The following is a 12,626-nucleotide window of genomic DNA, read 5'->3' on the forward strand; positions in this document are numbered from 1 at the left end:
ATGAGTCACTGTGTTTACATGCCCAGCCGAGCAATGGATCAAAAGGAGTCCAGAGTTGCTGCCCAGATGGACTGAGAGCCACTGGCTTTCCTGATGAAATATTTCAGCACAATACAGAGAACAGGAGTGGGTGGACTGCAGAAGAACCAAATGAGGGCTTTATTTTGCTTTATTTGAAGTGTGTTACTAAAGTGTTCAGATTGCACAAAAACGCACAAACCACTGCCTTAAATCTGCTTGAGTGCAGGGAGTTACAGACACAGGGTGTCCAGCATCAGAGTGAAAATGTTCTGCTTTTCAAGTAACTGAGAACTACCGACCCGCAGCCTGGGATCAGCAGCCAGGAGCAGGTTGAAGGGCATTTTACTTCCTTCTCTCTCTCCCCACACAGACACTCACACGTACACACCGAGCCCTAAGCCCACTCGCCAGGTGGGGTTCTTCCGGCTCTGTCTGATCCAGAACTGGTTTTTATCACTTCATCTTGGTTACCCGTATCTGCTATTTGTGTTTTACAAAGCCACAGACGTTTGCAGCGTGAGACCAATCTGGTCGTGTCTATTAAACCCTACAGCCCAGGGAGGCTTCCCTCTCAATATTTAACAACTTCTCTTTTCCCTCCCTGTTATTGATTTCATCTCAAAGAAAACACCCCGGGACCACAGGCAGCATACCATGGATCTGGTTTTAAAAGATTTGCTGGGATTAGAAAATAGCCCGACTGGAATGGACCATAAAGAGCTAATGTGGAGACCCCTCTAATGGCCATGTGTGGCCACGCTCTTGATCACAGTGCCTTTTGGACGAGAGACAGATGCAGGAAGAAGGGCTGGAGTGTTAAAAACTTACAGATAAAGGGCTTCACACTGCTGTGGATGTGCTTGTGTTGTTTGAGGCCCGATGAAGTGGCAAACGTTTTGCCACACTCAGGGCAAGCGTGGGCCCGGGCACCAACGTGCTGAGAGCGAATGTGCCGCTGAAGGTTGCTAGGGTCCGTGAAAACCTGCTAGGAAATGAGTACTGATTAATCGAGAAACTTAATTCAAGGACACAATAAAGAAGACCAGGAATGACTCAAGAAGGAATTTGGTTGATGTGTTTTGTTTTTGTTTATTTTTTCCCCCCCGAAGACCAAAAGCTCCTCTAGAGTCTAGGGCAGTGATGGTGAACCTTTTGAGCTCGGCGTGTCAGCATTTTGAAAAACCCTAACTTAACTCTGGTGCCATGTCACATATAGAAATTTTTTTGATATTTGCAACCATAGTAAAACTAAGACATATTTTTGATATTTATTTTATATATTTAAATGCCATTTAACAAAGAAAAATCAACCAAAAATACGAGTCCGCGTGTCACCTCTGACACGCGTGTCATAGGTTCGCCATCACTGGTCTAGGGAATGGAGTGTAAGTCATTTAGCTCTGTATCCTTAGCATGAAGTGTCCATTGGTATCAGCTGAATGAAATAATTAATGACAGTATTAGACCATATTCGGGCCTTTTTTATCCTAATCAGAAGTGATTGGAGTTGAATAATAAAATGCTGGTCATGACATTACTAAAATAGTATGCTATTTCCATCCTTTACTTAAAAGACACAATATGTACAAAATTGGGGGAGCTTTTGACTAAAGTATCACAAATCTATCCAAGGAGTTTCCCTCGCTTAAATTCTAACACTGTGTTTTCAGTAAATTACCATTAAGCAAAAATTATTCCTTTGGATACTTTACTAACAAAAAAATAAAGAAAAACCACCAACACATCTGGGGGCAAAACATCTCTAGAGATCATTTCAAAAGATATTCAAATATTATGAAAAGTTTTTGCAAACTGAAATCAACTTTCATGACATTAGGATATCTTTCAGTTAACTGAGAGACATGAAAATTAAATAATTAATTAAATTAATTATTGTTCCTTTAATGGTCAAGGTGAAGTGCATTCATTTCACCCTTATGTTGTTCTGCAACTGGGCACTAAGGAACTATGCCTTTAATTAGAATTAAGTTTAATTAGAATTTATGGTGGGGATCTGGGTGGAAAAATCTGCAAATGTGGAAGTCTCCCATTCTTTCTGAATAGGCATTCAGAAACTTTATGTGACTTCCTCACAAATTGCTATTAAAATAAATCAGTAATGTGCATTGGATAAAATTTTCATTCTCCGTAAGGCTATAAAACAACCCCATGCTGGCAAGCCAGTAGCGGAACCAGGAATTTACCGTGGATGTCTGACACCTAGTTCTGGAACTCACCATTAAGCCTCACTTCCTCCCTTACAAAAATAAAACGATACCCACTAAGTGTTTTTATACACTGCACTAATGCCTTTTAGCATACAGCACTCAGTCTACTTTTCTCAAGATATTTATAGTTTCCCCTCTCAAGGCTTGTTTTTATATATCGTAGCAAGTGATAGATTAAGAGAGAGCAGGATGACAGAGAGCCAAGTAGTCTACAAATTCACTGTACCTTGGCACAATTTTCACATTCATAGTGCTTTCCACTGTCATGTGACATCTGGTGGCGAATTAAATTGGACTTCCAGTTAAATGCCTTGGGACACTGATCACACTTGTATTCCCTCTCTTCAGTATGTGACAACATGTGTTTCTCCAGGCTGTTAAGAGAACAATTAGCTTAATAAAGACACGGTGACAAAGAATACATTCATACCCAGAAGGTCATTTTATTACCAGTCCAACTGGCAATTACAGAAATAAGAAGGAAAAGTTGTTGAGGTGAGGAGGAAGAAAGAAAGGAAACAGGCTTGCAACAGACAGAAGTACATTTTATGTTTCCTAGACTGTCTCCCACTAATGCAGAGAAGTGCCCCTGTTGTTAGGAAATAAATCTGCTACAGCTAGCAGGAACCAGTTGCCAATTTAGGGGCATGATAAACAAGTAGCTATTTGTCAAGCCTGGAGCCACTACACAATTCTGACAGTAACACATATTGCTAACACCCACTTAAATACAAAGACTCAAACAGAAAATGTTAAGAAAATGCTTCAGAACATGCAAGCAGGTATTCTATGCGATGTATATAACTTCTAGATTCAAAAAAGTACTTTTGTTTTTTACCCATGTCACCATATGGAAAGTGAGCTATAAGCTACCTATTCAATAAGCAACTTCCCAGTGTAACCCTGGGATAGATGAACGGACAAGCAGATGGACTGATGGATGAATAGGTCTGTGTATAGATATAAAGGTATAAATATTGTATATAGAGAAAAATATGCATATATGTATTAATGTTGGAGAAAATGTGTAATATTTTAAGTGAATGAAATCTTAAAGACCCTCAAAAGAAAAACATCAGAAGTTTCTCACATAGTTTCTCTATTTTAAAACTTAGAATACTTTTTCCTTCTCAATTGTCTTTCCCCTTATCTAAAATTGTCTATGAAATCTGCATGAATACAATAAAAATAAATATTATAGATAATGGATTAGTGTGATATTCAGAAGGTGTTTGCAATATTTTTGCTAATTAAATACAAAAACACATAACACAGACTACCCCCCGCGTAAAGTCACCAGAGCTCCATGGAGAAACAGCCTGTTTTCAAATTTGAATAACAAAATATACAAGAAGGGCCGTGAACATGTTGTTATGGCAAAGAGCAACAAAGTTATAGATCATGTCAAAAGAATGAGGGTGCCAACTTGAAGCGATGCCCACTGAACATATATGAGGAAATGTAAGCATCAATAAAAATAATAATCTCATCTTTTAACAATATCAATATTAAAAAACACACAAACAGAACCTCACTGGTCACCCTTGGAAGCTGCTGGGAAACCAAATAAGTATTCAGAAAACTGATAAATAAAAGGAAAAAACTCATCTACAGGCCTTATATGAACTGTACCTCAGGATGAGCAAATCAAGAATGAGGGGGAGATTCACTGTATATAATTAATCCAGATAATGAATAAAGAAAGAACGATAGAACTAAAACATTCATTTTGCAGCCTCTAAAGAATGAATGAATCTAGGCAATTCATTATGTACCTCCCGATAGAAATAAATAATACCAGGAATGAGGTCTTCTTCCCAAAACTTTGAACCTGTCTGTGACCAAGGCTTGGGATGTAACTCAATTCACAGGAACTAGGGGGATGGAGAAAGATGTTAAACAACTCCAAGGAGATACAATCAGAAATTCAGACTGGAGGAAATGCTACAGGAAAACCGGCTCAGTTTCCTCTATAAATAAATTGTAATGAGAGAGAGAGAGAATAAATGTGAATGAGAGAACAGAAGAGAGAGAAACAGACAAACTTACTGATTTTAACTGGGGAACCTATACATTGAAAGAGATATCAGTAGGATGTCAGCCTGTGCAAGGATGAGGCTTATTTGATCTTAATTCAAACGAATACTAACAATCATGAGATACTGGGGGAATTTGAACACTGACCAACTATTTTATAATATTAAGGAATTATTGCTCTTTAAGTGAATGTTGAATTTACGCTTTAAAGAGTCCTTACTTCCTACAGATACATAATGAACTATTTATGAATAAAATTATATAATATCCAGAATTTGTTTCAAACAATCCAAAATGAGTATAGCTGAGACAAGATTGGCCTTGTGTGATACTGAAACTGAGTATATTATATGGGGTTTATTATATCACCCTCTTTAGTTCTGTATGTATTTTAAACTTTCATAAGAAAAAGTTGCTCTAAAAAACTCAGCAACAACAAAAATACTACCAAGCATACAAACACACTGTCTCTTCCATGTTTCATTTCTCTGTAAGATGACCACTGCCAATGTGAGTATCAGGTCAGACCTCTGTGCACCTAGAGTACATTATCCAGGGGATATGTAGACTGAGTGTGTGAGGGTGTGTGAAAAACGAAATGCCCTTTCTCATATCTTGATAAATTAGAAATACCTTTCTCCTATTTTTTTTGTCTTCCTCAGCTTCCTCCCTACAATTTTTTTTTTCATATTGGCACACAAACTCATTTTTCCTGCCCCATGAGTCAGTTGAGCTGGAAGTGCTATTCTATTTGAGCACAAGTGGCGATATCTCTGTGAACAAAAGGTACCAGGAGAGTACAGGTGTGTGGAGTCACGAGAAAGGCCCTATCTTTATCTACACTATATAATCCTCTGTTTGTTACACAAGTTGAAATGTTAATAAGTGAGTTAGGAGAGAGATATCCACAACTACAGGTAACATTGAACTGAGTCAGGGACACCTTCCAAAACCATTGTACAGATCGCTATTCTCACTGTTGTCCTTTACAACCCACGAAGGCATGCCACTTTATGATAAGCATTATATTCCAATATGTATGTCAAATCATTAGCTCTAAAATCCAGCAGTAAAAGATTGGCCTATCGAGTCTTACTCCTGGTTCCCTAACTCCCAGGGTAGGATATAGCTTTAAGAGGATACTAAATTACTAAATGGCACATGGGGGGGGAGGGGGGGCAGGGAGTTGTGGGGGGAGAAAAATAGCAAAGCAAGGGGGATTTTCCTTTCTTTGCTTCTTCTAATTTAGCATAAAATCCATATTGTTCATGGAATTGTCAACTTTCAAGTAACAAATGATAGAAGGAATTAAAAGGCAAATCCTTCTCACCAAAGCACATGCACGTTGCTTTTATAAGCATAGAAGCAATCCAGTCAGTCATTACTGAGACTTCACTTTTCATAGCATTTTATCTTGATTCAGAAAGCTTGTGTCTCAAGTTATAGAAGCCTTTATGGTTCTTTCCATCTTTTGTGTATCAACCTTTGTTTTTTCATCTTTTTGGGAGTGGGAAGAGAGTATTCTCTTCTCACCATTTTACAGAAAAGATACAGAACAGAATAAGAGATCATGTCAAGAAAGGATTTTTCTTTTGTTTCAAGTATAAAGAATAATACAGGATTCAATAAAGTGGAAATATTTAAAGAATGTAGGCTCCACACACGGCTAAATTATATAACCGTTTGGATGCTCCACACCAGGTTTCATAATGACATGCTATATACATCTGACTGAGCTACCGAAAAGTGAATTTTGAGGGCTCATCCAGTGCCAGATAATTAGGCGTCCTTATTATTTTCCACTGACAGTGGGTTTTGGCATTAGCAGAGTTAACTGAGGCTTAATCTTTCTTAACTGAGGCTTAGTCAGAGTTTGAAGCTTTCTCCCCGTAAGAAGTATTGCTATGCACTTCTAGTAGGAAATAGGAATTATATTTTCATGTTAGTCTGTCTATTTTTGTTTTATAATGCTGACATTTATTTTTTTATAATGAAATTATAGGAAGTAGACTTAATCTCTGGCATCAGAAATATTGCTTTGCGGTAGAAATATGTGTTTTATCCACTGGAATTTATTATTTTTATTCTGTTTTCTAATTTGGACACAATTATATTTAAGAGACATGCTGCATCGTTTTTTGAATTACCAATCCATGTTTTAACAAACATACTATATAACAGATTGTCTCTATGCAAATTTATGTCAAGCAGTAAAGATGAGTTTAAAGGGTACTGGGAAAGCCCTCTTATTCCCCAAAACGTTTTTTCTCTAATAACTAAATTAGGCCTAAGTCTTCAAAGCTAGAGATTCATTCTTTTGATTCAGTTTCCTCAAGGACGTATTTATGCATTAAAATGAATGACTGCAATATGAAATCATTTCCTATAAGAGGTCTCCTTAGAGAAGAAGGTGTGGCAATCAAAGGAGGTGAAAAGGAGAGGGAAGAAGGGGAGACATTAAGGAAAGAAAGGAAACAAAGTGATAAAGTAAAAGAGGAGGAGTACCCAAGACAAATGGAGTAATTCACGCTCTTGAATAAGTCCAGTTAATGTACTACCATACTCATTTAAATACAATGGTGTATGTTCATTTGAAATTCTGATTATGGGTTCCAAGGATCATTTTCTCATTTAAAAGCAAGAGAATGAATACAATTATTAGCATTGTTTGTGGACCAAGGCAAAAACAATTAGGTAGAAACAAACAAACAAAAAATCTATTAGCTGGTTTTATACATCTCTGATCTGAGTACCCATTTTGAAGCATAATTATCAGAAAGTTTTTTAGAGGTTGGGTTCCAGGGTTCTTGTTTTCTTTAATAGAAATGAAAAATATTCTTGAATGAAATTCAAAAGGCTATAAAAGTTTATATATGCCCTGACAGGTTTGGATCAGTGGATAGAGCATCGGCCTGTGGACTGAAGGGTCCCAGGTTCGATTCCAGTCAAGGGCATGTACCTTGGTTGCAGGCACATCCCCAGTGGGGGTTGTGCAGGAGGCAGCTGATAGATGTTTCTCTCTCATCAATGTTTCTAGCTCTCTATCCCTCTCCCTTCCTCTCTGTAAAAAAATCAATAAAATATATTTTAAAAAATAAGCTAACACTTTTTTTTTAAAGTTTATGATTAAAATGGGATTTTCATTTTGGTGAAAATAGAATTAAAGAATCATTTCATTTTAGACCATGTTCATTTGTTTCCTTTGGGAAATTCAACATTTTCTCCACTGAGCATGCTTTTCTTATTCTTTTATGTATGTGCAGTTTAAATAGCTGAAACTAAATCCATGGATTACATGGATCGATCAAAAGACCATCCTTAAATGAATAGCAGAAGAGATCTTTTTTATCATCTAAATGTTTCTGGAGGTAGCTTTCCTGATTAGCATATGATTGTTATAATTAGCATCATAGCTATTCCAAGCAGTCTGAGTCTTCCTCTAAGTTATATTTTTATGGCAACATTAAGCTTTCAGCTGGCGATAACAGTGCTTAAATAAAAACAAACATTATCTATCTGGTATCCAAATAACTTATTCCAACTTCACTGTAAATATTTTACAGATGAGAATTTCCTGAAAAAGGCTATTTCCAAACATATACTAACACACTTATCAAGTTCATTGCGGTTCCAAAACTTCCCATCTGCATAAATTCTGAAAATTCAGCATAAGGACATTTTATCACAGAGTAAATAAATATGTTTCATAGTGCAACATGCCATTTCTAACCTTTGCAAATCAGGAAAAACTTGGTCACATTCCTTACACTCCTGGATTGTGTGTATCTCTCGGAGATCATTTTCACTTTCAAGTTTTTGTTGAAAGTCCTCTTCCACCATTGAGAAGGCTGAGTGAGGGGTACTGCACGGGAACTTCTGGTGATCCGCTAGTTCAGCCTTAGACTCAAAGAGCTGGTCGCAGTCCTCACAGCGATATTGCCGTTCTTCTGTGAATAAAATTCCAGTGTCACTAACATTGGGAGATCAGGACGTGCCACCACAACTCAGCAGGTATTATAGGATTAGGAAAGACATCGTAAAAATTACTTGATTTTCATTTCTACCACTTCAATTTTAAAGTAGAGTAGAAATAGCAAGAAAGAAAGGACAGATTCCAGAACAATAAGTGATTACTGTGGCTATAAGTATAGACTTCCTATCAGATAAAACCCTTCCAGGATTTAATATTCATGGGATATTAAAAGTAGCAATGACCACTTACTGAGCATCATTTATTTCCTCAGTCTCATACATGGATTACTGATATTCCTGAAAACCTGATTGTAGGGAATCATATGTCATATTTTAATTCCAATTTTCAGATGGGGATATTGAAGCTCAGAGAAGTTCAGTAACCAGTCAGGGATTCTACAGCTAGGTGGTTGTGCCAGGACTGGAACCCATCACTGTTCCATACACTTCTCACTGTGCCACGCATCCTGAAGGATGCTTGAGACACACAGTCCCCATCTGAGCTATGCTTAATTAAGCCTGGTTAATATCAGCAAACTTGAACTATTTCAGCACATTCACCATGACATATAATGGGACACAGGATGTTTGTAGGATTGTTTCAGGCTCATTTAATGTCACCCCAGGGTCAGTGTCCATTGGCGTGGCTTTGTTAAACAGCAAACCTAACATGAATTTGCACTTTAAATCAGCGAGATAAATAAAGGGTGGCAATGGGGACTGGCAACAACAAGGTTAAAAAGTGTCAGGGAGTGAGGGTATTATTTCTATTCTTTCCACTTGAATAGCATTTAGTCCACTCATGAGGCCATACCACTAGACCCAGATGGCCAGACACTACCCCAGAAGTCTTGGAAATAGCTCCCAATGCTGAAAGGCACCCGGAGCAACAACAGGAGACACAACCCCTGGTTTATAGACCTACAGTCAGGACCGGAGCCAGCTGCTCATTGACTGAATGTTTTTGAGGGAACAATTCAGTCGCCAACTGAATGCTAGGCATTTTGCTAGAGAATTAATATGCAAGAAACTCAAGGGGACACATACGTGGACAGGGTGTGATATATTTTATGACAGGTGCATGCATGGGGCTAAGGGAGTTCAGAGGAATGGGACAAATCCATTTATCTGAGGGAGAGTTTCAGAAAATGAAATAAGCAAGAATCAGTCAGGTGAATTGGGATGAGGGTGGGCACTACAGGCAGCAGAAACAACATGGACCAACGATGAAGGCAAGAAAGAGCATGGCGGGCTCCCGGAAGGCCAAGCTACAGTGAAGCACGACAGTTTTAGAGGGTACGTGTTGGGGTGGAGTGGGAAAAATGGAGCTAGAGGGGGTAGCAGGTCACCGGGGGGCTTTTTAGGTCCCTGCTAGGAAGGGAAGAGAAAGCCACTGAAGCTGGAAAGCCCACAGAAATGGAAACGTGAGAAGCTAAGCCAGCGGTTCTCAACCTGTGGGTCGCGACCCCTTTGGCGGTCGAACGACCCTTTCACAGGGGTCGCCTAAGACCATCGTGCATATCAGATATTTACATTACGATTCATAACAGTAGCAACATTACAGTTATGCAGGAGCAACGAAAATAATCTTATGGTTGGGTCACAACATGAGGAACTGTATTTAAAGGGCCAGAAGGTTGAGAACCACTGAAGCAGACAGGTCTGCTGTAATCTACATAGAGTACTAGTTTAGTTTAAACTAAACAGTAACAGGGGACCAGGAAGGTAAAGAAATTAGGATATAGATGATTAAGGAAGAAGGTGGCATTCTAAAATAAATCACCTCAGCTCTAAAGACAGGTCTCTCAATGAGATTAACTAGCTAATGAAAACATTTCCTATTGTCTGTTACACTATCCACATATTTAAGATCTACATTTAGAAACTTAGCCAGCAGGCTGAATACAAACAGAATCTTCAAGCTACATAATCAGTGGGAAAGGCCTAGGTTTTAAAGACAGCCAGACCTTGTTTTGAATGCTGACTCTACCACTTTCTAGCCATGTGGTCTTTGCCACTGTAGCCTCAGTCATCCTATCTGTATAATGGAAATAATTTCTTTCCTACAGGTTTGATCTATGTGTAAAGATTAAATGAGATAATAAATGGAAAGTATATAATAGCTAGTGTATAATATGTGTACAATGCAAATGTTTTATTTTATCTTTCCTAAGAAACATTAAATCCTAGACATATAAAATACAAATCACCATTTAAACATCACATATACTATATATGGTATATGATACTTTGAAAACAAAAGGTAACTGATGGGTTCAAAGGTATTATAAAGGAAGGTAATGTATGAAAGGCAGCCCAGAAAGAAGAACAGTCACTTCTCTTTAGGCCTTTTAGAATAGTACACTAATCATTTAAGTTTCCAAAAATAATTGTTTGAAAACCTTTTTTAGACCTAACATTCACAGTGAAAGATCCTTGTACCAAACAAAGCCCAGGTTACTTTTACCATCTAAGCACTTCCTGCTGTCCCGGGGCCCTTTCCCATCGCATCCAAACTCTACCAGTCACTGACAACACCTTTGTGTTTTTCTTAAACCATTTGCTTGTCAGAGTTTCTAAGAAGAACACAATTTCCAAAAGGCTCCCCCAAATACAACTGGTATAATCTACAAAGGGGTGGAATGCAGCTCAGCCAGAGGGAAAATGTTCAAGGAAAGAGGCAGCAAAGAGTGGGGGGGTCCTTCCAAGGAGCCACAGAGGCAGAGGCTGAGGTTCTCCCGGGGTGGGAGTGGCAGGATCTCCATCCTCAGCAAAGCTGGATGGCTTACCCCTTCCCAGTGATCCTTCCAACCACAAAAGACACTCTAAAGACACCACTGAGATTCGGCTGAACTAAATCACATTCTATTAGGAGAGAGAACTAGGAAAGAGAAAGTATCAAATTATCATCCCAATGATACAAATCAATACCAGAAGAATTTTTTCCTAATCTCCTCGAAACATACACCATTAGTAATTGTAATTCATTTTGATACCCCTTCCTTTGATTTAGCATAGGTCTCTGGCAAATACAAATTCCTCTGGTTCTAAAATTTCCTCACTGCACTTCTCTCCCAAACCCCACACCACCCCTACTCTCACCCCTATGATCATGCTGGCTAGCATTTTGCTCAAGTGGAAACACTTTTCCCCGTATAGAATATTAGATGAGAGAAACATCTCCTAGATTTACAAAGCTCAAAAGCAAGCTCCTCAGAATGACTTTTGTGCAATGAAAGGACGCTCACTGTTGTAGGAGGCATTGGCAAAAGATTTAACTATGTGATGTCCGGGTCTAAATATTCAAAATTCACCCGGCCTGTGTGGCTCAGTGGTTGAGCATCAACCGACCTATGAACCAGGAGGTCACGGTTCCATTCCCAGTCAGGGCACATGCCTGGATTGCGGGCTCGATCCCTAGTAGGGGATGTGCAGGAGGCAACAGATCAATGATTCCCTCTCATCATTGATGTTTCTCTCTCTTTCTTCCTCTCCCTTCCTCTCTAACATCAGTAAAAATATATTTTAAAAAAAGAAAAATAAATAATTAAATATTCAAAATTCCCTTTGACCTCCATTTCAGAAAACATTTCTGCTTACTTTAGTTTCACAGTAATATTACCCAGACAGCAAATCAAGAAACTACTGGGGATGTGCCCGCAACTAGGGTACATGCCCTTGACTGGAATCAAACCTGGGACCCTTCAGTCTGCAGGCCGATGCTCTATCCACTGAGCCAAACCAGTTAGGGCGAGAAGGAATATGTTAACACTGACACTGAATAGCCAGGAAAACCAATGAACACCAAGTAGGATGAACCCTTTTGGACGCTCCGTCAGTCTCCCAGCGAGGTCCGTGCAGACGGGGGCCTGGGCCACACTCACCGTGGATGTCCGGCGCCATAGTCTCATGGGGGTAGTCCTCACTCTTCATGAACAGCAGGAGCTCCTCTCCCGGCGCGATGTCTGCGACTACTCTATAAAATATCTTCACGGACCGACAAAGGGTGGGGTGGGAAGAAAGAATACTAAGAAAAGGCCAGATAGACACTAAGATATCTGTACATGTTCGCATACCTTAACAAAAATATTCATTTCATGTTTTTGTAAAAAGACATGTGACTTCCCATGTTATAAACTGAAAATGAACCCTCCCGTGATAAATGGAAAGCTGTGACTTCCAAGCGGATTCACTAATCTTTTCCAAATCCGACTTCACAAATCAAATTTTCTTTATGCAAGGCTTGGTGTCACATATACCCTGTATAATGTTTAACACAGAACCTTTCCTTCTCTGAATTCCTCACTCTAGTGAACCACACACATTCTCAGAGTTGAAAGCGCCTTGCATTAGCCAGCAATAGTCTAG

At 38.9% G+C, this 12,626-nt stretch overlaps 1 protein-coding gene across 13 annotated transcripts in view; it reads right to left on the reverse strand.

Moving 5' to 3' along the window:
* MECOM (MDS1 and EVI1 complex locus) overlaps window positions 1-12,626 on the reverse strand; it is a 576,406-nt gene that overhangs the window by 40,361 nt on the left and 523,419 nt on the right. For 10 of the 13 annotated variants that reach the window (XM_059686973.1, XM_059686974.1, XM_059686969.1 and 7 more), the window contains 4 exons: window positions 12,143-12,245; window positions 8,017-8,233; window positions 2,476-2,623; window positions 850-1,006 (listed from right to left, as the gene is read on the reverse strand). In XM_059686973.1, coding sequence (XP_059542956.1) covers window positions 850-1,006; window positions 2,476-2,623; window positions 8,017-8,233; window positions 12,143-12,245 — 625 coding nt within the window. The remainder of the gene's footprint in view (window positions 1-849; window positions 1,007-2,475; window positions 2,624-8,016; window positions 8,234-12,142; window positions 12,246-12,626) is intronic. The other 3 variants (XM_059686972.1, XM_059686970.1, XM_059686981.1) reach the window with 1 other exon arrangement.

Source organism: Myotis daubentonii, chromosome 3 (genome assembly GCF_963259705.1).
Source record: "Myotis daubentonii chromosome 3, mMyoDau2.1, whole genome shotgun sequence".
NCBI classification, from domain to species: Eukaryota; Metazoa; Chordata; class Mammalia; order Chiroptera; family Vespertilionidae; genus Myotis; species Myotis daubentonii.